This window comes from Myotis nattereri (assembly GCF_964212035.1).
Source record: "Myotis nattereri genome assembly, chromosome: 2".
NCBI classification, from domain to species: domain Eukaryota; kingdom Metazoa; phylum Chordata; class Mammalia; order Chiroptera; family Vespertilionidae; genus Myotis; species Myotis nattereri.
The window spans coordinates 196,045,182-196,072,967 of NC_138076.1; the positions used below are offsets into that span (position 1 = coordinate 196,045,182).

The 27,786-nt window shown below is 34.7% G+C and overlaps 1 protein-coding gene across 2 annotated transcripts in view; it reads right to left on the reverse strand.

Moving 5' to 3' along the window:
• Window positions 1-3,421: 3,421 nt before the first annotated feature.
• The window catches only part of NR2C1 (nuclear receptor subfamily 2 group C member 1), a 41,851-nt gene continuing 17,486 nt past the window's right edge, over window positions 3,422-27,786 (reverse strand). For both annotated transcript variants that reach the window (XM_081082713.1, XM_081082714.1), the window contains exons 5-14: window positions 26,888-27,067; window positions 25,984-26,131; window positions 25,798-25,888; window positions 21,415-21,599; window positions 20,060-20,225; window positions 14,086-14,207; window positions 9,095-9,234; window positions 6,913-7,050; window positions 5,968-6,073; window positions 3,422-3,930 (exon numbers count right to left, since the gene is read on the reverse strand). In XM_081082713.1, coding sequence (XP_080938839.1) covers window positions 3,756-3,930; window positions 5,968-6,073; window positions 6,913-7,050; window positions 9,095-9,234; window positions 14,086-14,207; window positions 20,060-20,225; window positions 21,415-21,599; window positions 25,798-25,888; window positions 25,984-26,131; window positions 26,888-27,067 — 1,451 coding nt within the window. In that variant the 3' untranslated portion in view covers window positions 3,422-3,755. The remainder of the gene's footprint in view (window positions 3,931-5,967; window positions 6,074-6,912; window positions 7,051-9,094; window positions 9,235-14,085; window positions 14,208-20,059; window positions 20,226-21,414; window positions 21,600-25,797; window positions 25,889-25,983; window positions 26,132-26,887; window positions 27,068-27,786) is intronic.

Genomic DNA, 27,786 nt, shown 5'->3' on the forward strand with positions numbered 1-27,786 from the left:
CCACTGAGCAACCGGCTAGGGCTTAATCCATATTTTCAACCCTATATCTAATCCAAGCCTTCTATTATGCCTGGCACCCTATAAGTCCCATGATCTTCCAGTTAGTTTTTAAATAGCATTAACCGCTGACTTGCTGCTCGAAAAGGGGAGTGGGGGCAGCCTGGCTTGCATGGCTCAGGAGTTGAGCATCAACCTATGAACCAGGAGGTCACGGTTCATTCCCTGTCAGGGCACATGGCCAGGTTACAGGCTCAATCCCGTGTTGGGCATGCAGGAGGCAGCCGATCAATGATTCTCTCTTATCATTTGATGTTTCTTTCTTTCTCTCTCTCTCTCTCTCTCTCTCTCTCTCTCTCTCTCTCTCTCTCTCTATATATATATATATATATATATATATATATGTAAGCACACAAGCACACACACACACACACACTGAGTGGCCAGAAATTATGACCATCCCATCAGTACTTCGTTGGGCCACCTTTTGCCTTCAATACTGCGGCGATTCTTCTTGGCATCGATTCCACAAGATGTTGAAAGGTGATGCAAGGAATCTGACACCATGCCTGATGAATAGCACTGTCCAGTTCTGTGAGATTTGATGGTTCTGGAACCAGCTGCCTGATGGCTTTTAACTTCATTCCACAAATGCTCAATTAGATTGAGATCTGGTGATTGTGGGGGACACCTAAGCAAGGTAAAGTCTCCCTCATGTTCTTGAAATCACTCCTGCACAATACGAGCACCGTGGCATGGCACATTGTCTTGTTGGAAGAAGCCATCTCCATTGGGATACGCCATCAACATGACAGGATGAACTTGATTAGCAACGATACGTAGGTATGTTGTGCTATTCAGACATTGCTTCACATGAATTAAAGGGCCCAAATCATGCCAGGAAAACATGCCCCAAACCATAACACTGTCCCCACCAGCTTGAAGGGTTGTACTCATGCATGTGGGGTGCATGCTTTCATGCTGTTTCTGCCAAATTCTCACTCTGCCATCTGTATGATGCAACCGGAAATGTGATTCATCGGACCACATGACTTTTTTCCAATGCCTGACTGTCCAATCCTTGTGTTCCTGTGCAAATTGGAGACAATTTATCTTGGTAACTGCAGACAGCAAAGGTGTTTGAACAGGCCTTCGGCTTCCATATCCTATACGATGCAGTGTACGGCTAATATGCCTACAAATGTCAGGTGGTCATAATAATCTGGCCACTCAGTGTATATGTATTTATTTATTATTTTAAATAAATATATTTAAAAAAAAGGGGGGGGGTGAACGAAAGTGATCGCCTGACTTAAGTATAAACAAAGGCAATTCAATGACTCTGTATACAGGCTTGCAATCAATTCTTTCTTATTTATGTCCCACGCACCATCTCAGAATATGAGCACTTGGGTCCTCCAGATAATGAGCATCTTTTCTGGATACTGCAAGGTATACAGGCTTCTTTCTCACTGTATTGCCTTTTGCAGGCACTCAGATTAGAGTGCATTTGACTCTGGCTTTCTCTACCTGGATTTTGTTTTCTAAAAACTTATTGAACTCTCTTATCCTTTGATTTCTTCTCTTTTGTTTTGTCATTATGTAGTTATACTTTACTGCTTTACTGTCATTTTACTGAGATTTCAGGAGAGCAAGAAAATAAATTAACAGTCAATCTAATATTTAGCTAGAAGTCTTCAAACTGAATTATAATCCTAAAATAATGGATATGGAAATGTTTTCCCTTCCTGGAAGTACTTTAATAAATCTTACTAGAAATTTCTTAATAATGTGGCAAACAAACAAAAGGATAACTACTTAACAAATAGAACTCTCAAATCAAATATACTGTCAGGAAACAAATTTATAATGCAGGTCACATTTTACTTAAGATCTAAAAACACTTCCAAATATAACTACAAATTTAATCATGAAAAACACCTGCAGTAAACGTGTGTTAATTGACCATAATTACATTATTTCTAAATCCTTGGCTTACTTCTTTGGATTATGAAGGTATAAACCTACTAATTTTCCCATTTGTGTATTTTTATAGTAATTGTAGTTTTCTCCAGCTAATATTATAAATAAACCTAATGACAAAAAAAAAAATCATGTTTTAAGTAGGGAAAAATTTCCCTTAGTAAGTTGGTAAAGACTGTACAGTGATACTTTTAAACTTTTGATTTACTATAAAGTAGTAATTAGTAAAATCCACAGCCTCCCCAAATTCAGCTTCTCTTCTATTACAAAAATCTTTGTAAAAGATGTATTCTGAGTACAATGAAATCTCTATTTTGTTTTTTATAACAAAGCAACAAATAGACATACTAAAACAATTCATCATGAAATCAGAGCAAATCAATATTTAATAGCATTAGGTTTGCTATGGAAAACATTACTCTGGAAGACATCCAAGGAATTTAAAATGCTTTTGTTGTAGCAATAACAAGGCTTTAGGTTGATGCTCATACTAAAATAGCCCTCCCCTCCTTATAGTGAAAAATCAGTGCATATTCCTTTATCAGCGGTTCTCAACCTGTGGGTCGTGACCCCTTTGGCGGTTGAACGACCCTTTCACAGGGGTCACCAAAGACCATCCTGCATATCAGGTGTTTACATTACGATTCGTAACAGTAGCAACATTACAGTTATGGAGTAGCAACGACAATAATTTTATGGTTGGGTCACAACATGAGGAACTGTATTTAAAGGGCCAGAAGGTTGAGAACCACTGCTTTATATACTAAAAAATTTTATTTTTAAAAACTGTTAACTGCCTTAAAATAATTGTTTCACTCACCTTGAAAACACAGATTGGTTATGATAAATCCATTATTTAACAAACTGTATTTCTAATGACCTAAACGAAATTGGTTAACACCCATGGAAGGGTCAGGAAACTATATAATGCGGATCAGGAAAGAGGGAGAGGACAGATGTTTTCTGTGCAATGGAAGAGCAACACTTGTAAGATCTCTTCTGCAATACTGAAACATCTTGGGCTCAACCAGTTTCTACTACTTTTAAAACACTGCAGTAAACTGAAAATATTAAAACATGAACCTTATCCTATTCTCAAAAAAATTTTTCTGCTGTATACATAAATAAAAAGTGCTTGCAACTAATAATGTACACCACTAAAAAAGTCAAGTCTTAAGATCATGAATATCCTGTCTCATTGCCAGCAATGAGTGGTCTATGCTATGAGTGCCACAACATTTACAGAAGACAAAAAAATATATATTCAATTATGATTTCCTCTGGTTCTAATGTTATCATTACACCATTGACCATAATCTTATGACAAAGTAATTAAAAGATTATAGAAGTGTAAAATACAAGGATATCCTCAGAGATTTCTGACAATTACATATCTGTACTAGCTCATAATGAAGTTAAACATGAATAGAACACAATTCTGAAAAAAAAACACAAAGAACTATTTTATTTGTTTCACCAAATAAGATATGAGATCTTAGTTTAGATAGTTAAAAGGTGACAGCTTTAGGTATCATCTTAACCAAGAAAAAATTCATAGTATTTCTTATTCACTTAAATAAGACAGGAAAGGAAACTCTAATTCCTGCTACCTGCCCAGTCACTTCGAAAATTCTTCTTAAGAAAGTAAAAATAAAAATATCTTGGTTTTTGGTTATTCTTTAAAGTCAAAATTTCCAGGTGCCCTGGAAAACCATGAGTTCAATTTGGTGTCTTGTGTTCTGAGAAAGAACAATTTTACACTGAGTGCTCAGCTTTCATATGCTGTGACCAATTATTTGTGAGTTATAATCTGCAGGTTCCATTTTTAAAATATGTGGGATAACACTGTCAATTCGTACACTGCCAATGAGACCTTTGAAAAACAATTCTTCAGTGATGGTAGCATTCATCAACCTCAAAGCTGGCAATCTGAGTAGTAGTCTGGACAACCTAAAAACAAAAAAGAAAGGGGAGGGGGACAAGATTATAAATGAAAGAGAGAGTAAGTAGAAAAATATGAGTAATTTCTGCATGTATATTATTTGTGGCCTAATTGAATAAAAGATCTAATTTTCAAAAGTTGAAATAAAAACCTTAGAATTCAAGCTTTAGAGTGTATGACAATCAACTGGATATAAGTGCAATCTGACAGACTTCATAGTCAAGCCTTGCTCTTAACTGCTATGCCATTAAACCACGGTTCAAGCTATATGTTTAAAAATGGTATAGGAGCTTATTTTAGGTTGTAAGAACAGCAATATTTTGTGTTATCAGGGCATACAGACTCAATTATAATAGTTTTCTTGATTTTGCTTTAAGAAATACTACTGGGAATGGTAAAACAGGAAATGGTTGTTATTACTGGGAAAAGCACAAGACAATGGAATCAAGATCACTGGACTCACATTTTGATTCAGTTGCCCTCCTAGCTGTGCGCTCCCTGCCTCTCTTCAGTTTTTTTGTGAAAATTAAAATGATATCTGCCAGTTTCTGTATAGTGAGGTTCTTAAATTTTGGCAGGATATCTTGTGTGAAAGAAAGTACATTATACACTGAAAACTGCTATCAAAAGATAATTTGTTATTTTTAAGTAACTAGAAATGTAAGAAATTCAAAAATAATTCCAAAGATCAGTGAAAGCACCTGGAATCTAATGAAACAAAAGTCAGCCAACAACGGTACATCTAAGAAGAAAAAATGTAAATACTGTACTTACTTTATAATGAGGCATAAAACAACTTTAGAAACATTTTTAAAAATCTGAAAAATAATCATGACAAACCAACAACAAAAGAACCACCTTTCCAAAAAGCTTGTGGTAATGTTTATCCTTCCTCTACTTCAGTGGTCGGTGAACTCATTAGTCAACAGAGTCAAATATCAACAGTACACTGATTGAAATTTCTTCTGAGAGCCAAATTTTTTAAACTTAAACTATATAGGTAGGTACATTGTTATTAACTTAATTTGGGTTCTCCTAAGGCTTAGGAAGAGACACACTCAAGGGGCCAAAGAGTCGCATGTGGCTCGTGAGCCGCAGTTTGCCGACCACGGCTCTAGTCTAAGGCCTTGCACTCCAATGCTTGAGACCAAATGAAACCAGCAGCCCCAGAATTAAGTGACCTTCATATAGCCATGTATCCTATTTCTCAAATTACTCAGTTCCTTTTGTTCCCACCAGCTGAGTTGCATCCACAGAACTGGTAGAAAGCAGGATAAGAGAACTGGTTAACTAAGTCTCATTTTCACAATAGAACTGGCTTATACATTTATTATTTAATATGTATAAAACATTGTTATATGTGAAATGTTCTTTTACTAGCTTGAAGTATATTAAATAGATAATAACGTTAGTAAACACATTTTTATAGCCCTTGCTATGAAACAGGCACTGTTCTAAGCTCTTTACATTATTAACTGATTTAAGCGTTACACTAATTGTAAAATGTGGATACTATTATTATCTCCATTTTACAGATGAAGAAACTGAAACAGAGAAGTTAAAAACTACTTGCCCCATGTCATACAGCTAATAAGGTAAGGTCAGAGGTCAAACCTAAGTACTCTGGCTTCTATGACCATGTGTTTACTCTACAATACAGTCCTTCAAAAATTTAATTGATCTTATAAAATATTTTTTTAAAATTTCTACGTTAGTAGAAATATCATAAGCCAAATCTCAAAGTTATTTATTTAAAACAAAGAGTTTGGGTACTATTGCCAGACTACCTGGATCCAGTCAAGCTCTGCCAATTATTGTGATTTGAGTAAGTTACTTAACCTCTATGTGCTAAAGTCATCTCTATATAAATGCAAGAAATGGATGAAATGTTACATGCAATAATGCATACTGCTTTTCATAGCATTAGCTATTTCAAAGTTTAACTAGAACATTTTATTAACTCTTAAAATATAAAATAATGAAATAATAGATTCACAAAAAAGTTTAAAATTAATATAGTTAAATAGCATTTAACTTCTAGATACCTGTAGGTGTCATCTGGATATGTTCTGGTTATATAATCTTGGAATTCCACATAAGCCTTTTCCTGAAATTTCTCAATCTGTTCCATGTTTTCTAGGCCTGGATGGTCTGAAACATGAAAGAATATATTGTTACCCTGCTTCTGAATGTTCATTTATTAAGACATCTAGAGTAGAGGTGGAAGGGAATGAGAAGAACAGTTCAGTCAAAAATGAAACCTCTTCATATGTGTGGCTCTTTCCATAAATATTACTAAGTACCAGGCACTGTACTTTAAAGCTTGTAAAACTATTTTATCTCAAATTCTAATATCTAATAAAAAATGAGACCAATGGGTTCTACTAAAATAGATATTATTTTCGTTTATCCCAAAAGTGGAGAAGGAATTTTGCTCACTGGTTTTAGCTTTTTTTTTTTTTTTTTCCACATCCAAATAAGTGTCCAGCATTCATAAAACTCACCAATTTAAAGTGTATAATTCAATTATTTTAGATTATTCACAGAATTGTGCAACCATCACCATAATATAATTTTAGAACATTTATGTCACTCCAGAAGAATGCTGTACCATTCAGTCACTCCCTATTCTTCCCTCTCCTTAGTCCTTGGTAATTACTAATTACTAACCTACTTTATGTCCGTAAAATTTGCCTATTCTAGACAGCCCATTTAAATAGAATCATGTAATATGTGGTCTTTTGTGACTGGCTTCTTTCCCTTAGCATACTGTTTTCAAGGTTCATCCATGCGTAAGAACTTAATTTTATAGCTGACTAATATTCCATTGTATGCATATATTACATTTGGTTTATTTATTCATTTGTTGATGAACACTTGCTTCCACTTTAACTGCATCATTTTATATTCCCACCAGCAGGGTATGAGGGATTCAATTTCACCACAAGCTCAAACATTGTATTTTAGATAAGATGTCACTATTTGTGTACCTGGACTGAAGAGCACTATTGCTTTCAGGTAGGCATATTCATAGCCATCAACACAGAGTTTAACCATGCTGTTGCAAAACTCCTGGAGTTTGAAGATGTGCTCCATCAATAATTTTCTTCTTTCGGTTGACATTTTATCTTTAATTAAAAACAAACAAAAGCTTCTAATTTTCTGCTAAAATGTATGACTATTTTTATCCAACATATTTCCTTCCCATTAATTTCCAGCGTTAAATATAACCAATCTGTAAATGTTTCAAATTCACTATCTCTACAAGTACAGATGAAACTAATTAATGATCTTTGGACACGCTTCATTCAAGAAAAAAACAAAACAAGCTGTTAGTATAAAAAACCCTAAACATAATGTTTCTCCTTTCAAGACACACCTTTGAAAAAATAAGCTGTAAAGACAATCATCTGAAAAACTGGCAAAAGAAATTCAAAATATTCAAATTTGGTAACAGGATTTTATTTAAGCTTATATTGATTTTTAAAAGTGAGCAAAATCATCTAGATTTTTAAAAGTTAACAACACTGCCCAGCTGGTGTGGCTCAGTGTTTGAGCGTTGACCTATGAACCAGGAATGGTTGGATCCCAGTGGGGGCACCTGCCTGCACCTGCCTACGCTGTGGGCTCAATCCCCAGTAGGGGGCATGCAGGAGGTGGCAGATCAAAGATTCTCTCTCCCTCTCCCTTCCACTCTGAAATTAATAAAAATAATAATAAATAAAAAGGTTAACAACACTACTAAAATAAAAATATTTAGCAAAAAAAACCAAACCATTGTCAAAACCAAAGGAGACTGAGTAAAATTTACTGTGGAGGGATATGTTTAAAAGACATCTGATTACTCAATTACAGCTTTAGTGAAAGTAGGCTATATAATGCATTACAAACTTATGAGAAAACAATCAAGATCAGGAGTTCACAAATAACATGGGGATGTGGTGCTGCTTTCTGGAGCTACTGCTGATGAAATTTTAAGGAGGAAACATATAATTTAAAAATCATATAAAACAGTAAGAAATGGAATAGGGTAAAGAAATAAAACATAATTCCCAATTTATATATTTCTAAACGCAAGTGACAGCTTCTATTTGAAGAGGGGTCACATTTTTGGTCAGTCACATGTCATTCTGAAGTAAAATATTTATAAATCAGTGACTGCCTGACTCCTTAAATTAGCGGTTCTCAATCTGTGGGTCGCGACCCCTTTGGGGGCCAAACGACCCTTTCACAGGGGTCGCCTAAGACCATCAGAAAACACATATATAATTACATAGTTTTTGTGATTAATCACTATGCTTTAATTATGTTCAATTTGTAACAATGAAAATACATCCTGCATATCAGATATTTACATTACGATTCATAACAGTAGCAAAATTACAGTTATGAAGTAAAAACGAAAATAATTTTATGGTTGGGGGTCACCACAACATGAGGAACTGTATTAAAGGGTCGCAGCATTAGGAAGGTTGAGAACCACTGCCTTAAATGAATGAGAATTGTCATTATCTTGGCATCAAGAAAAGGAAAAAAGAGAGGAAGGATTGTTTTGTGACTCTTCAGTACTTTTTAAATAAGAGAATATACCCTGGTGAATTGACCAAAAAAGATCTTGGAATTCAAAGGGTTACAATGAAGAAAGGTAACTTAAAAACTGGGTGGAAGAATACATTTTAAAGTATTTATTCAACTTTATATAAGCTAACCCTGGATTCCTTGGTACCTATACCAAAGTACAAAAATTCACACGGCCTGGTCAGAAATAGCCAACCAGACTTAAATATACTTGTTTCAATTTTGTTGTGCTTTAAAACATTTTAAAATTCAAAAAATTTTTTCAAGTGTCCAGGGCATGAACCAGGCATGGGCACAGACCAAACGCCAAGCTAGGATAAACAAGGAGTTACTTGGTGCCTGGCTGACAGGAAATAAGCATCACCAAATCAGGTGCAACTCTATCCAAGTCAGGGACATACAAATTTAAATATTCAAAAATATTTTTTTGGTGGTCAATGAAATGAAATTATCAAAATGTAAAAATTATCTAAAGTAAAAAGAGTGTTGGCATCTAAAACATTATCATCAGATATGTAACTTTAATAGTAAAACACTTTATAAAACTGACATCCTCTCTTATATCCTGGGAAAAGGAAATAAAGTGCTTTTTACCTTGTTGAAGGCTACTGTGAAGGCAATTGACAAATGTTGCTAATATAGTTGCCACATTCATTACTTGCCAGCACTGGGCAAGACCAAGAGTAAAAAGTTCATTCCAATAAGCTTTCACCAATGATATGCTGTTTTCCTGCCTATTAAAAACACACACACAAATCAGATATTATTAAAATATATTTTATAAACTTTACAATTGACTCATATATTTTATAGTAAAATACTAGTGAAGTACAATTTACTCTAGAAAGACGAACTAGATCAATTCTGTGTTCTGTATACCTGACAGCACTTGATGAGAAAGGCTTAGAACTTTAATTAGCTAGCTCATTAATCAGTCAGCCAGTTTATAAGAACAGTTTCAAACTGCAGAAGTTGAGGCTTTAATACCACATTTCATGGAAACAGCATAAAGATTGTTTTTAAAAATATTAAAATTAAAAGCATGCATTTAAAAAACTTTTCCCAAGTTTTATTTTGTCTTTAATGCAGGTAAATACTCTCTTTTTAAAAAAACGAGCAATTAAAATTATTTAATGGTAGGTAACAACCAATTTCCTAGGAGAAATGGTTTCTTCTTTAAGTATGTTTCAGATGAGATATTATCTCTATAAATGAGACACCAAGGATTTTACTAGGGGTAAGAAGGATAAGAAAGATCAAAAGTTTTTTTCTGAATTTCTAAATCAGAAATCTCAGCATGAGAGAATAGAAAAAGTAGTAATAGGAGTCAAGAGACCAGGGTTTTAAAACCTAGATCATCAACTTATTATCCATTTGAAATCAGGCAAATAAGCTCCCAAGTCTCAGGCTGTTTAGCTATATAAAATGCCGAGACTCTACAACAGGGGTGGGAAAACTTTTTGACTCGAGGGCCACAATGGGTTCTTAAACTGGACCGGAGGGCCGGAACAAAAGCATGGATGGAGTGTTTGTGTGAACTAATATAAATTCAAAGTAAACATCATTACATAAAAAGGTATGGTCTTTTTTTTCAATAGTTTTATTCATTTCAAACGGGCCGGATCCGGCCCGCGGGCCGTAGTTTGCCCACGGCTGCTCTATAACCTATATCTAGCTCAGTTATTATGAGGCACAAATGTAAGAATTATGTGAACAGGCCATGACATAAAGTACAAAAAGCCAGGCACTGTAGGAAGCATTGGAAAAACAGCAACAAACAACATGGATTAGGTCTGCCTTCATGAAGCAGAAGGGCAACATAATAAATACGCCATTTTAAATATTTTATATAAATATATACACATATACATATGATTATACATACATTAAGTTAGTTTTAGGCAATAAAAATTCTACATTACTATAAAGTATGATGCTGCATTAGAAAATGGGGATGGGAGGGCCATGTTCAGGTAAGGTAGCTGGGGAAGGCCTTACTAAGGGCCTGACATTTGAGTAGAGAAAAACAGAAAAGAACTTAAAAAAACACACACACAAATTCTAGGGGAAAAGTAATCTAAGCAGAACAAGGGCCAAACTTGTTGAGGTGAGAACCAGGATATAGTAGGTACTCAAAAACTGTTGAGTGGATTAATAAATGCTATCCTCCCTTAGTTTTTTAAATTTCTAAACATTTTATTTCAAAGTATGGCCTTTTTATGAGTCAGCAGTTATATTAACTTTTTCCTTTAAATTTATTGGGGTGACATTGGTTAATAAAATTATATGTTTCAAGTGTACAATTCTATAATACATCTGTCTATTGCACTGTGCGATCACCACCCAAAGTCAAGTCTCCTTTTGTCACTATATTTGACCCCCTTTACCCTTTACTATCTCTCCACTCTCCTTCCCCTACAGTAACTACCATACTATTGTCTGTGTCTAAGTTTCAGTTTTATATCCCACATGAGTGAAATCATATGGTTCTTGAGTTTTTCTGTCTGACTTATTTTGCTTAGCATGATATGTTCAAGATCCATCCATGTTGCAAATGGCAGTATTTCATTTTTTCTTATGGCTGAGTAGTATTCCATTGTATATATGTACATCTTCTTTATCCAGTCATCTATTGAAGGATACTTTGGTTGTTTCCATGTCTTGGCTACAGTTAATAATGCTTCAGATGTTTTAATTCATGGATCTCTCAGACGAGTTTGCGTGATGAGCTGGGAATCCTTTGCTGAATAATAGCTATGCAACTTGTAACTTCAAGGGAAGAGAACAGGGGAACCTCCCATGCCTCAATTCCTCTGATGTAACTCCTCCTCCCCTCTTAAATATCCTTTCACTGCCTAAATCCTTTCTATCCCTTAATCTATAACTCAGAGCTCACTTAAAAAAAAAAAAAATTCTCTTACCACATTCCTCTCCCAAGATAGTTCATCATTCCTCCTTCAGTGTCACATATTCATTTATATTTTATACTTATTTCATGGTATTCTAATTTATTGGTTTTGGAGTCTGTCTCCTATACTAGATTAAAACCTTACTGAAGGCTTATTCATGTCTGTATCTCTGTCAACAGCACAGTAGATGGCATATAGAAGAAATTCAGCAAATGATTTCTGATTTCAGGGGATATAGAACAGGGAGAAGTTAGAATTTAGAAAAAACAGAGTTAGAAAAGCTATGGGCATGGACTCTTTTCCTATCAAATAATCTTTAAACCCAAACCTATATACTAAAATCATTTGTCAAGTTAAAACACATAGCCTTCTTTATGACATTACATTTTATTTAAGAATTGAATATACTCAAACAAAAGCTTATATTGCCAACTTAAGAGTTATAGAAAGTAATTTTTCTCACTGGAAATTTTTCAGCTGAAATTTTTACTCCAGGCTGATCACTCTTTTCCATTCAGTACCTGAGAAGAATTACTTGCCATAAAAAATTGGCCATTTTGCCGAAACCGGTTTGGCTCAGTGGATAGAGCGTCGGCCTGCGGACTGAAAGGTCCCAGGTTCGATTCCGGTCAAGGGCATGTACCTGGGTTGCGGGCACATCCCCAGTAGGAGATGTGCAGGAGGCAGCTGATCGATGTTTCTCTCTCATCGATGTTTCTAACTCTCTATTTCTCTCTCTTCCTCTCTGTAAAAACTCAATAAAATACATATAAAAAAAAATTAAAAAAAAATTGGCCATTTAAAATTTATTTAAAAGTAATTATGAAAAGAAAATCAATAGTTTTAATTGCCATATGAAAATGAAAAATTTTAATCTCAAACAAACTAAAAGATAATAAGATACTATTTTTCATTTATCAGAAAAGATGGATAAAATCCAGAATTAATGAGGATGTGAGAAAATAAGCATTCATTCTTGTACATTGCTGATGTGAGTCTAAACTGTCTCAACATCATTTTGGAGGACAATTTGGTAGCACCTAGCAAAAATGGAAAGGTACACCTCTTAGACTCAGCAGTTCCACTTATAATAATGTACTTTATAGAAATACTAACACAAGTACTCAGCATCCATCTTTTTAATTCAAACTAAAAGTTATTTAGTGATAATAAAGAGAACTTACATAGCAGCTACACTAATAGTAGGTAAGTCTAACTGCAAAGAATCAGTTAGATTGGCTGTTACACTGAACCAGATTTTTAATACAGATCACAGGGAAATGTGGATGCCACTATAAAATTATACTGTTATAATCAGAAACTCAGGTTTTATTTTTGCTTTCTTCAACATTTGGACTATTTCCATAGGATAATCACACTTAATTTAACAGAAGTACTTAAGATCGGTATGTTACAAATAATTCAAGGAGTTCAAATCACTACCCCCAAAATCCTTTCTTTTGTTGTTTTACTATAATAACTGATATCCAATTATAAAAAACAGCATCAGATTACTTTTCAAGGTACAAGTATGCCAATTACAAGCTTAGAGAACTACAGTAAATGCTTTAAAAGAAACTGCTAATGTATAAATGTAGATTATATTTTAATTTTTCTTAAAAAACAGACTGGAGAAATTCTTAAAGTTAAATGTTATTCTGAGAGAAAGAGCTAACAATCATTTTAAAGGTTAATCATTCTAAATCAGGCTCTTAGTCTATTGTAATTATATTATTTAAATACATTACTTAATACATGATATTAACACATGGTATAGCCAACGTTGATTAATAAACCAAATTACAGTGGGGTTCTACATATGCCTCTTAAAGTAATAATTCAGATATGTTTCTTAGTTATATTCTAAATATTCCCTAAGGATAAAGGATGGGCATGGACTCTTCAGTTATTATTCTTATTTGGCAAATGGAAAAACAGATTTACAGAATATGAAAGTGAAAAGTTTACAAAATCGTATTGGTGAGGAGGGTCCTATAACTAGAATAATACTTTTCTAACTATGGTATTAACATATTCCATGGTCTCTTTGTTTCTTCATACCAGCTACTTTAAAGCAATTTAAATAAATCTGGCAAACTTTAGGCAAAGCTTGGGTTTCTTACAGTGAACTATTTCCTTTAACATCTGATTACTTCAGAACAGACTACAGATGTGCTATTCAATAGAAAGAACAAAATTCTAAATTATCATAGTGGTACTATGGGGTTTACATTTTCTTCCTTTTTTTCCCCTCAATCACAATTGTTTCTGTTTTTAAACATATTCACTGCTTACAAGTTTCAGCTCCTTATTAAAATGTTTGAGATGAACACTAGTCGGGTAAGGAAAACAATAACCCTGGGATAAACCTATAGGCTCCCTACCTTTAAGTCATTCAGAGACAGGTTATTACGAATGCTGGCTATGATTTATCAGTTCCACTGCATATATCCCCTTCAAATTAACTTAGTCAATTCATGAAATATGGATACTCTTCCACATAAATATAATACAAAAAATACAAGTTGCCATGGTTTGTGACATCAATGACAAAACTTAGTTATGTGGTACCATTTTTTTTTCCTTTAATGCAGATCCTCCCAAAATAAAAGTTCTTGTTTAATGTACATTTGTGCTACAAAACCTCATTTACATTTAAGATTTTAAAACACTTACCCCAAAGCCTGGAAGGAAGGAATAGAAAGTGCCCAGTGCATCGATAAGAACAGCAGTCTGGAGGCAGACTCCCCGATATAGTGCACATTCAGGTATTCAGGCATAGGAGAAGGCATGGTGAGCTAGTGTGAACAGGGATTGAGATAAATTATCTTATGACCGACAGTCCTAAAGTGTGATTTCTTAGAAAAAGTTAAATGCAAACCATAACTTATTACTCATGAGTCTAATAGATTGACCAAAAGGTAAACCTTGAAATAATCTAAGACACTGGACTTTACAGCTAAAAATAGGATTTAGAATAAATGAGTAGATCATAGTTTCTAACAAAGCAATATTCAGACAAGCAGAATCCTACTTAATAAATATCCAACTATGATATTATCTGGTTGTATTTTTATAAAATATACTTTTATTGAATTCAATGAGGAAAGGAGAGGGAGAGAAAGAAATATCAATGATGAGAGAGAATAATTGATTGGCTGCCTCCCATTCCCTTCTGGGGATGGAACCCACAACTCTAGCATGTGCCCTGATTGGAAATTGAACTGTGACCTCCTGGTTCATAGGTTGATGTTAAACCACTGAACCACGCCAGCTAGGCTATCTGGTTGTTTTTAAAAGTTGCCTTTTGTCTTTGTCTAACAATTTCTTCCTTTCCTCCCTTTCTTTATTAAACAATAGTATACAACAAATTCACTTTAAGGAGCAATCCTGTATATGTTAAATGTTCCTTTCATTTAGGCTATGGAGTTAAATTCAAATGCTTATAGGCTCAGGAGAGTATTGATTGAAGCAGGCCATCTGCGAGTGCATATTCCCAGAGAAAGGGCACAGCTGTGACCTGAGTTCAACACATTAAAAACATATGGGAAAAACAGATGCCTGCTATCAATTTTTCAAAGAGCAGGTTCTGTGTAAAAAAAAAATCCCCATTTAATCAACAGGTAAAACCAAGTATGTCTGTGGCCATAATTTTCACAGGCTTCCAGTTTGTACTGCTGACCTTAGATAGTTATTTTAATATGTTTTTCACTGATTTTTATTTTATTTTTTGAAAGAGAGAGGAAGAAGGATAGAGACAGACATTGATGAGACAGAAACATCGATTGGCTGCCTCCTGTATGCCCCCTACTGGGGATCAAACCCATAATCCAGGCGTGTGCCCTGACCAGGAATCGAACAAATGACCTCTTGGATCAGGAGTTGATGCTTAACCACTGAGCACACTGGCCGGGCCTTAGGTAGTTATTTTAAATGTGTGACCACTGCCTGGCCAGTGTGGCTCAGTGGTTGAGTGCCAACCTATGAACCAGGAGGTTGATGAATCCAAATTTCCTTCATTGAAGAAAATAATCCACACTATCGAGTACCTTCTAGGCATTAAATTAGTAAGATAAACTGAGATGTAATGACACAGAAAAAACATCTCATAGACACCTAGAGAAAAAACTGCAAAACAAGATGTGGATGATCCAACTTACACATATAAAAAAAAAAAAAATACACAACACAGTTAATAGCAGTAGCTAACCCTGGGGTGGGGTAAGCTCGATGTGCCCATATATATTTTTCTGGGGAATGGATATATAGCTTTCCACAGATTCTCAAAGGTGTCTATGATGCCAAAAAGATCCAAGGATTTGTTGTTGTTAATCACCTGAGGATATTTTCCCATTGATTTTTAGAGAGAGGGGCATGGCTCAGTGGTTAAGTGTTGACCTATGAACCAGGAGGTCATGGTTCCATTCCTGGTCAGGGCACATGCCCAGGTTACAGGCTTGATCCCCAATGGGGGGCGTGCAGGAGGCAGCCAATCAATGATTCTCCCTCATCATTGATGTTTCTATCTCTTTCTTCCTCTCCCTTCCTCTCTGAAATCAATAAAAATATGTTAAAAAAAATGAGAGAGTGGAAGGGAGGCAGAGAGACAGACAGAAACATTGACGTGAGAGAGACACATCAATTGCTTGCCTCCCACAAGCACCCTGACCAGGGCCAGGATGGAGCCTGCAACCAAGTTACCGGCCCTTGACTGGAATCAAACCCAGAACTTTCAGTCCACAGGCCAATGCTCTAACCACTGAACAAAACAAACTAGGGCTGAGGTGATTCAGAGTACTGGTTCTCAACCTTCCTGATGCCGCGACCCTTTAATACAGTTCTTCATGTTGTGGTGACTCCCAATTTCATTGTTACAAATTGAACATAATTAAAGCATAGTGATTAATCACAAAAACAGTATGTAATTATATACGTGTTTTCCGATGGTCTTAGGCGACCCCTGTGAAAGGGTCGTTCTACCCCCAAAGGGGTCGCAACCCACAGGTTGAGAACTGCTGATTTAGTGTTGAGACATGACTAAACTAGGATACCTACTTTACAAGTTATTGTTTACATAATTACCTTTCCAGCAGTTTCTATATGTAATTTTCATAATGGGTTAAATAATATAGCTTTAAAATAATCATTTGACTTGAGTTAGAAGATCTGGATTCTATTCCCAACTTGTCATTAATTAACTGTGTGGCCCTGGATCACATATCAATTCAGCAACCATTTATTGAGAGTTCATTGTGAGCCACCTAGCTAAGTGCTGTATGTATACTGTAGTCTCAATAGAGAAATAAAATGAAGTGAATGAACTGTAGAAAAGGCTAAAAAAAGAGAATGACATGTCTGAGAAATAATGGGCAATGGGAAGCTATTGAAGGTTTTTATGTAGCAGAGTTACATAACTGGATTGACTTTTAATAATTATTATTTTGTTATCAGTGCTCAAGATGGAGAAGAGAGACTGTAAGCAAAGATATTACTGTAACACTTTAAGAAAATTTAAAAGGCCTGAAATATGGCATTGAAAATGAAGAGAAAGGGAGAAATTCTAATAGACTGGTTAGGATTATGTCAGGGAATGAGGCCAGGAAAATGACAACAACTCCCAAACAGCAAATGTGGTGACTAGGATTGTGATTCTAATATTTGGATAATAAATTTTAGAGAACAGTTTGGGAAATCACCTACCTCTATCTCAAACACTTATTTCCAAATGGGAATAGTATCCACCTTGATTATTTGTATAAGCAAATTGAAATAATCAAGTGAGACAAAGCATATGAAATCACACCAAAAACTCTGAAGTTTAACAGAAATGTTAAATATTGCTGCTGTCCTAGATTCTTCAGAATAAAAATTTAAGAAGCATTATTAGACTATTTCTCCTTACTGTCTGGTTTGCTTTGAATAAGACACTAAAAACCTCCAAATCTCTTTTTTTATTCAGGAAATTACAATAAAAATATGAACCTTCTCAACAGACTATAGTGAGGCTCAAATCAAAGAATGCATGCGGAAGCATGCTGCAAACTACACTCACTGTATGTAAAAATGCAAGAAAGGGACAAAATGCTATTAGTAGCTCAGCAATCAAGAGAAAATTCATTTTATGATTACAGATGGCATGTCTTGAAACTCATGACCATAAAACATCAAGGAAAGAACTAACCCTGAAGGTACTAGGCTGGGAAGTCACTGAAAAGTGAGACTCTGATTTCATAGAGTCTGTAAATAAGATTCAAGGAAAGAAGGAGCTGTCTTCAGGAGAATAAGAAACTTTACAGTGCTCATTATGAGGACATCCAAAGTATAGTAGGATAAAGATGAAATGGAAAAAAGAAAAAGTTCTATTTGCCTAATTCATTTGTCCAAAACAAAATTTGAAAGAAAAAGAAGACTCTGAGGACCACTATCAACAATAAAAATGGTGAACTACTTCAACTTTCAATAGAAGCATTCTTGAGTACCTTTTCCTTGCAATGGGTCCTCTTCCTACTTCTTTTACCCTTCCTTCCCATTTAAATCCAAAGGGGGAAATAAAACTAATAAATATCTTTTACTTAGAATAAGAAAGAGCAATGGGAAAAATCAGTTTTGCTTTGCTCCACCCCTGTCCATAGCTTCTACCATGTTTTTAAGGATGACATTGATTATTCCCATTGCCTCCTCTTATAGCCTTCCTAAAAAGTGTTCTTTTTTTTTTATATATATATATATATATATATATATATATATATTTTATTGATTTTTCACAGAGAGGAAGGGAGAGAGACAGAGAGCCAGAAACATCGATGAGAGAGAAACATCAATCAGCTGCCCCCTGCACATCTCCCACTGGGGATGTGCCCGCAACCCAGGTACATGCCCTTGACCGGAATCGAACCTGGGACCCTTCAGTCCACAGACCGATGCTCTATCCACTGAGCCAAACCGGTTTTGGCCTAAAAAGTGTTCTTGATTGTCAAACTGCAGCAGGAAGGCCAGGGAGGGTTGGGGGGCAGGAGGGAGGGGGGTAAGAGATCAACCGAAGGACTTGTATGCATGCACGTAAGTATAACCAATGGACATAAGACACTGGGGGGTAGGGGAGGCTAGGGGATTGTCAAGGGCGGGGGGAAAAAAAGGACACATATGTAATACCCTTTGTAATACTTTAAACAATAATAAAAAAAAAAGAATGTCAGGAAAAAAAAAAGTGTTCTTGTACAATGCAAATAAAACTTTTCTAATTTTTTTCATGTTATCTTTGTAAAATTTTACATAAAGATTGGTTTCACTGATGTTTTACTGACTATCAAATTAGAGCAATTATTATTTAAGTCACTGTGTTTTCTCTGTGGCTATTTCTACCAAGTAGTTAAAATTTGCATAAACAAACTTTATTATATGCAATTTTGGCCAGTATTAGATTTATTTTGTGCTCATTATTTCTACCAGTGACATGTGTATGTATGCTGTAGTCTCAATAGATATAGTTATCTACTTGATAACTATATGTTTTCATAAGAAACCCATAGAAATGTGTATTCTATAGTAAAGTTATGAGCAATTACACTCAGGTATTCCAGAACTACTATGTATTGTTAAATGTCCTATATACTTTCAAACACTGCATATAATTTGCTAACAGTATTCACAGCTAGCTGGCAGAGCAAAGATACAAAGTGGTTAAAATGGAGGGTCAAAACAGCTGGGTCTTAATTAGGGCCTCAATGGTCAGCATATCTATAGCTGAATGACAACCATCTGTACTACAAATCAAATATTATAAAGTTATTTTCTAATGTTGTATATGTATTACTCCTAATATTCTAAATGTAACGTTTCCATTATAAATTTATGTATATTAGGGGAGCAGAAAATAAGTTACAAATGTACCTTCTCCAAAATGTTTAAAGTGTTAAAAGTTAACACAAAGTTAAAATGTGTTAAATGATTTTTACCTTCTTAAAATAATTGAGAGCTAGCAAATTGGGGTAATACATAATAAATGGAGTTCTATGCAGTTACTCTGATAAGAGCAGAGTATCTGAGTCTTAGATACTGGTTTATACTAAAGTAATAGAAGCGAGGCATTGAACAAACCAGTGCATTTGACAGATCATGATTGCCAATATTTAATGTCAAAAAAGCAACAACTTGCCCTGACCAGTTTGGCACAGTCGCTGGAGCGTCAGCCTGTGAACTGAAGAGTCCCAGATTCGATTCCGGTCAAGGGCATGTACCTTGGTTGCGGGCATATCCCCAGTAGGGGGTGTGCAGGAGGCAGCTGATCGATGTTTCGCTCTCATGGATGTTTCTAGCTCTCTATCCCTCTCCCTTCCTCTCTGTAAAAAATCAAATAAAATATATTTTTTTTAAAAGGAACAACTTATGTATAAATGTTCTAAAAGCTAACTTTTATAAACTGAAACCCATTAATTAATATTATAACTATGCCTTAGAAACAGGATTTATTAAGCCATTATTTTATATAGGCAGATGTATATGTTTTAGCTGCTGTTTTGAATTCTATCAGGGATATTTCTGACTTTTAAAAGTACAACAAATATACTTAGTTTTTTGAAAGGAAGATTAAAATCAAAATGGATAATACAACATAAAAATTATAAAAAAAAGTATATATATATGGAAATACCCTGAAAGCTACATGTGAATCGCTGAGAAGTGGCCCCTCTTTTTCGATGTAATTTATGCTTGAGTCTCCAGCAATTAGATGTACGTTTCCTTCCATGCCCTCTACTGAGCTCTGACAGGCTGTGCTCTCTCCGGGATTCAATGCTTTTGCAAGAGTGTCAAATGCCCTATAAGGAGACATCAGAAGCTGTGAGCTTGGACATCTCCACAATAAAATAAAAATTGTATATAAAATTCTGGAATTAAGATTTAGGCCTAAAAACTGTTTAGGAATTAAAACTTTGGTGTATCACTGAACACTCTATTTCAGTGATATCTATGACTCTCCAAAAGCAACAAATTAGACTTCATATGTATGAAAAAATATATTAATGTATTATCAGAGAACTAGTCTTTAAAAAAAATCTTAATTAAGGAGGTATAATTTTTATACTTCAGTATAAAAATATGCTTTTACAAGTTATACATTTGTTACAAGATATCCGCTCGTTCATTTTACATATAGCAGTTATTTAGAAAGAACAAGGGCTAGAATTTACGTTGACCTGACTGTGTTCTACACAACATGAAGTTAGGTTTTAACTTTATTTTATAATTCAGAGAATATTTTAAAACTTGTGGTTACATAGCTACATCTAAACGGCAAGAATCTGAGATTAGAATAGCAAATAATTAACTAATGTTAGTAAATAATTATTCAAAGTAGTTCTCCATATTTTCTAATGAGATGCCTTCTAGATTTACTTAAAACCTCTTGTTCAACAAAGTACTTAATGAGATTTTTAAATGAAGTTTCTTCAATATTTGAGGTGATGGAAAGAATGTGAAAAAAGCCTAAAGAAATCTGATTTCTACATGCTAAGTATTAATATTGAGAGAATGAAAAATAGAATTCTGATGAGTTTCCTGAAGTGTAACTTAAAAATTTGATTTAACGAAGTCTTTAAATCTATTTCATCACTAAAAATTGATGGGAAAAATGAACATGACTCCCTAATAAAGATAAATGGTTAACTCTAAATACACAGAAGATAAAATCTAACAACTAAACTATATCTGAAATTTCAGACCCAAATAATCATCTTTAGTGGAAAAAAATTCCTGAATTTTATGACTACATTTCTAACATATAATAATATTCACTTATTGTTCATTATGTATAATGTAGCCTGCTGGAAAACATTTTACATTTGAATGCAATTTTTTAGTTAAAACTGACTATGCCTTACATTTTCTAAACCTAAAGAAATACCGGTTTTTTGAAACCTCTATAAATAGTATTCAACCTAAAAATATCTTAAGAAATACTAAAGGACACATAAACGAAAGGACACTTAAGATCAAAACAGACCTTACCTTGAAACATCACCGTTGGTATGAATTTCTTGATTAAATTCACACAAAGAGGTATCACCATTACTTAATCCTTCAATCATAGACATTTTATTACTATTTTGAAAAAGATCTTTAGTTTTTCCAAGATTTGCTAATGATGTAACCACACTGGCCAATGTACTTAAATCTCCCTGACATGTATCAGCCTTAAAAAAAGAAATTAAAAAAAAAAATTAAATTCTGCAAGTAGGTATCTGTCAACTTTTAAATCTGAAATATCCAGTTGTAAATTATGAAATGCCAAAATAAAAGTACTCTAAGATGAAATCTAAAAAATAAAATCAAAGAGCTGTGAGCATTTAGAAGCTTGTTGAGGAAAATACATGTTTAAAAACATCAGGTACATTTTCTATGTTTTCAACAATACGTTATACAAAAATTACTTCAAACCAAAAAAGGCACTTAATGGCTCACCTACCCATCCATATCACAGTCACTTAAAAGGTTATTAAATTACCTGGCCTGGTAGTTCAATTGGTTGGAGAGTCGACCTATACACCAAAAGGTTTTGGGTTAAATTCCCAGTCATGGCACGTACGTAGGTTGTGGGTTTGAAACCCGGTGGGGCGAGTATGGGAGGCAATCAATCAATGTTTCTCTCACATCAATGCCTCTATCTCTCTCCTTTCATCTCTCTCTAAAATCAATAAGAACTTATTCTTGGTGAAGATAAAAAAAAAAAAGGCTATTAGATTATCCTTTTTAAATTTTGATAGTTATAATTTCCAAACATAAAATAGAAATTATAAAGAATGTAATAAAATTATTATTAGTGAAGAGCCGGTAAAAATGTAAATGTATTATTGAACAGACTTCCTAGGATGCCAACTTCCTAGGCACTGTGTAGTAAATACCAGGAAATGTGCAGCTCAAAAATCTTACATATTTAAGATACTGGGCTATTTTTACATATTACATTATTTTCCCATTTGCCTTCAGCTTTTATTTTTGTTAATGGAGCATATATTTGTATATATTTACATATTAATTAGTTTATTAAAAACTTTACTTAACTCTGACTACCCAGAAATATAATTTGTACAGCAAAGGCAGTTAAGTGCTTGATTCTTCTTCCTTTTATTTTCCAATTTGTAGAGGAATAAATCAATGTTGTAGCAACCTCTAATGGCAATAGTGAGTTGAGTATCATTTTAAATTCATAGATTTTTACATATTTGATGTTTTTCAATCCATTAGTTATTCTTTTTTAAATGTCCAAATTATTACATCCTAATCTAATGAGAGGGCTTCAGTTGCCTTCCCTTAATGGTATTTTTTATTCTTCTTTTATGGTTTTTGTTTTCAGTGTTCTTAATCCTAAGAGAATACATGTTTCTGTGATTCATTTGTTATGGTAATTCTTTAGTTTATGTGAAATTAATTTTGGTGAATAAGTAGAATGAAATAATTTTTGAGTTCTCCCCAAATGAATGAATGGTCCCAGAATCATTACTGAGCAACCCACCAGTTACTGAGTTCTTGCATGATTACTACTTATATATTTTATTTAATCCTAACAACACTGTGAAATAGGAATCATCATCTCATCATCCCTTTATTGATGATAAGAATTATCCATCATCACTCCAGCAGTAGATAGGGGAAGCAGGGTGGGAAGCCAGGTCTGATGGGAAAACCCATGTTCCTAACCATTCTGCTGTAGCCTTCTTATATATGAGCAAAAGATTTGCCCTAGCCGGTTTGGCTCAGTAGATAGAGCGTCAGCCTGTGGACTGAAGGGTCCTGGGTTCGATTCCGGTCAGGGGCACATACCTTGGTTGCAAGCTCCTTCCTCGCCCAGGCCCTAGTCAGGGCTTGTGCAGAAGGCAACCCATCAGTGTGTTTCTCTCACAACAATGTTTCTCTCTGACTTTCCCTCTCTCTTCCACTCTCGCTAAAAATCAATAGAAAAATATCCTTGGATGAGGATTAACCAAAAAAAATTAACATTTTTTAACTAAAACTTAAACACATATATTCTCTTCCATTTCATAACAAGTCTATGTAACTAAAATTTTAAGTTTTGCCACTCTTGGGCAATGTGGAAAGACCTCACTCAGCCTGTGACTTGAGAGTTTGGGGACCATCTGTCAGAAACTTACCATACAAGGTTGGTATTACAATGTAATACAAAGATATATAGACTGTACAATGTCTAGACAAATAGTAATTTCTCAACAAAACTTAGTTCTTTTCCTTTCCCAAAGGAGTTAATCCTATCTAATAATAGACAAACATGGTAATTGACCATACCTTCGCTACACCTCCCACGGGCTAATCAGCATGATATGCAAATTAACCGCCAACAAAGATGGCAGCTAATTTGCATATAACGGCTGGGAGCGAAAACCGAAGACACAAAGATGGCGGCTAATTTGCATATAATGGCTGGGAGTGAAGACTGAAGACGCCGTAGAAGGAAGCCAAGCAACGGAGCCGAGGTAGCGGAGATGGGAGGGAGAAGAGCGGCAGAGATGGGCGGGGTAGGAGCTGCAGAGAAAGGCAGGGTAGGAGCTGCAGAGACGAGAGCGAAGCCCTATTCTTGCAGGAATCCTCCTGCAACGGGCCTCTAGTATACAAATAAAATTCTAAGTAGCAATCTAACTTTGAATCATTTAGACAAGGCTAAATCTCCTAACTCCAAAGTATATGTTAAGAGGCCAAATCTCACTTAGTAGCAGCATGCTAAAGCCCAATCTGTTAGGCTGACACTCTCATTATCCCTATTTTACAGATGAAAAAGGAAAATGAGACAAAGAGGTCAAATAACTTCCCAAGGTTATGCAACTAGCAGGTGGCAGCTGAAATTAGACTCAAGAACACAAGTATTAAGAGTGAGTGCCTTGCCCTGGCTGGTGTGGCTCAGTGGTAGAGTGTCAACCTATGAACAAGGAGGTCATGGTTTGATTCTGGGTCAGGGCACATGCCTGAGTTACAGGCTCAATCCCTAGTAGTGGGTGTGCCGGAGACAGACAATCAGTGATTCTCTCTTGTATTGATGTTTTAATCTCTCTACCTCTCCCCTTTCTCTCTGAACTCAATAAAACTTTTTTTAAAAAAATGAATGTCTTAAAGTATTAATCAATAGATATATAACAAATTTGACCATAAATAGGATGAAGAATCTTACATGGTATATAAAACCAGATAACATTACAGGCTAAGAGAAACAAGTCATGGGCTCCCTAAAATCTGTTTTCACAAATGAGTCTTCAGGAGAAATTTTTTTTGTTCTCATAAAAGGTTCCTGAAAACTACAGAATTTTTAAATACTCAATCTAAATAAACAAACCTATATTCCTATAGACTCCTTGCTCAATAAAGAACTGTTCCAAATCTCTAAGAGAACCCAGATGACTTGGATACATAATGAGAACTCTTGCAAACCTATTCCTACTCTTAACTCAAGTTGGTGATTTGAGTCAGGTGCATTAGGAATTTCAGGTGTGTTGAAATTCACTATACAATCTGTAGTGAAATATAATAGGAATATTAAAATTTTCAAAAATATTTTCATTAATTTTTCAAGAGAGACAGGTAAGGAAAGGGGTAGAGAAAGAAACATCCATTGATGAGAAACATCCATTAGCTGCCTCCTGCACGCCACCCTACTGGGGATCAAGCCGCCACCCAGGCATGTGCTCTGACCTAGAATCGAACCCGTGATCTCTTGGTTCCTGGGTAGCTCAACCACTGAACTACATGGGCTGAGCAGGAACATTAAAAATTTTTCAATTATAAATACCTATTTATGATGACTTTTATTTCAACATGAAAAAATCTGGAAGACTTTTTAATGTTTGTCATTTTCACACTGAAGCTATAATTGTCCTAGTGGAATAATAAATATTTCTACTAATAAAGTTAATTCCTACAGTACTGAGAGCCACGAAATGGAGGGTGCTATAGTGGCTCTGCCTATGTCACAAATGTAAACTAAGCCAGCCTGTACTTACCCTAGGAAAAGAGGACCTGCTGGCCTTAAGAGGAAATCCCTGACTTTGCAGCCAATCATGCTGTTCCCTTGCTGCTGCCTCTCATGCTCTGTGAAACTCACTCCTGCCCAAACTCTCATGGGGAAGAGTGTTCCACTGCTTATGAGGAGACACTGTTCTCTACCAATGCATAGGTTGTTTCTCCTTGAATAAAGGACATCAAACTCTTAACTAAATTGATTGTTTTGTCATTTGACACTACAAGACAGTTGATAATTTACATATTTAAAAAGCAACTTATAATAGGGAATATTTAGGACCAAATCAATTGACTAAATTGATAGAAATAAAGGAAACCATTTTAAAAGCTTAAAAATGTTTAATCTTTACATTATTGCACTAAACACACCTTATCTGGTGTCATCAGCATAGAGGACTCAGTTTTTATTCCAGACGGATGAATATTCACAAACATTCCTGGATCTAACAGTCCTGCTGACCTGTAACAAATAAGAACAAGTTTCAGCCTTCTTTTCAGTGGGAAGAAAAACAAATGACCAGCTACTTAATGTTTTGTTTGTTGTATTTACTATACCTTGCAGTTTCACTATCTGTTACAAAAGTAGGAGTTGCAGCTAATGGGCTTCGAAGGTCTTTTCGAATGTAGATTTTTTCTGTTGAAGCGGCACAGTTGGAAGATTTTTCTCGTGATACTTCAATGGGTTTTCTTTCACACTGAACAGCTATAAAAATGTGGTAGACTGTCACAATGCAGAATTTACAGGCAATTATAAATGTAAATTCTAGGTCAGCAATGCTGCTCACTGAAGACATGGTGATTATAACTGAACTCCAAAGACAACCAACCATCAATCTTTAGAAATTATTTGCAAATTCAACAAAGCTGCTTTAGTAAACTGTAATAATTAATGTAAAAGTGGCCATTTTGAATTCTTTCCTCTTTCTGTCACTGCTGTGGTAGAAATGTAGATGAATTTACTTTTTATAATCTCAGTCAAGCCTGGCCAGTGGGGCTCAGATGGTTGGGCATCCTCCTGTGCACTGAAAGCTACCAATATTCAAATCCAAGTTTTGCCACTTATTAGTTGTGTGACCTAGAACAAATACTAAACTTGCTTACTCAAATGTAAAATAGGTAACAGTAGTACCTACTGAATAGAATTTTGCTGTGAAAATAAGAAAGTTATTAGGCATATTTAGAGCTCAATCAATAATAGCTGCCAAAAACTAAACTTAGTTAATAATGCTTTCTTTTTTTTTTTTTTTACCATGTTCAAACTAGAAATACACAACTGGCATATAGGCACTCAAAAACTATTTGTTGTGTGAATTAAAAATACATATGTATATATTTCTATAATTTTAGTTGGAAAACTATAAATTAAAAAGCATATAAAATTGACATTTTAATGTGCTAATTTTAACATACTTCTAGTCTGCCTGAATTCTTAATTTTCTCCTTTAAAACTAATACATACAGTCTTGTTTCATTCCAAACGCAATACATCTCTGTAACCTGCAATATTGACAGCGGTTTCGATGATGTTTATTGATAATACAGTCCTTAGATCCTCGACATGAGTAAACTAAATTTTTTCGGATACTTCTTTTAAAAAATCCTTTGCAGCCTTCACAAGTTACTGCTCCATAATGACGTCCTAGAGACAAAATATTTAAAAGTCATATATTTTAGAATAGAAATGAAATAAGCCCATTTCTTCCCTTTAAACAACATATATGAGATGAAACTGAGATTTGTGAGTTTATGACATGAAAAAAATGTTTAGGAGTTACCAAACAGAAAATGAAAACCACATTCTCTGGTAAGATATATTAAACAATACCAGTGTTTTTAATTTTATAACATAACTATTTTCACTTCTGATATCACAAATTAGTTATTATATACTGCATATTTCAATCTAAAAACTATGCTCCAAAAAAAGGATATAATATCAGTTACTATCTGAACTATAATAATCCCTCCTCGCTGTGGGTTCCACATGTTTTTTTTGTCCACCAAATTCGTTTTAATTTTTTTAAATTTATCTTTATTGTTGAAAGTATTACAAATGTCCTCCCTTCTTTCTCCATTGACTCCCTCTGCCCAGGCCTTCACCACACTATTGTCTGTGTCATGGGTTATGCATATATGCATGTATTTTCTTTGGTTAAATTCTCCCTACATACCCCTATCTTTCCTCTGAGATTTATCAGTCTGTTCCATGCTTCTATGCCTATGGGTTTATTTTGTTCACTAGATTCCACATAGGAGTGAGATCATATGATACTTGTCTTTCTCTTACTGGCTTATTTCACTTAGCATAATACTCTTCAGGACCCTCCATGCTGTCTCAAAGGGTAAGAGACCCTTCTT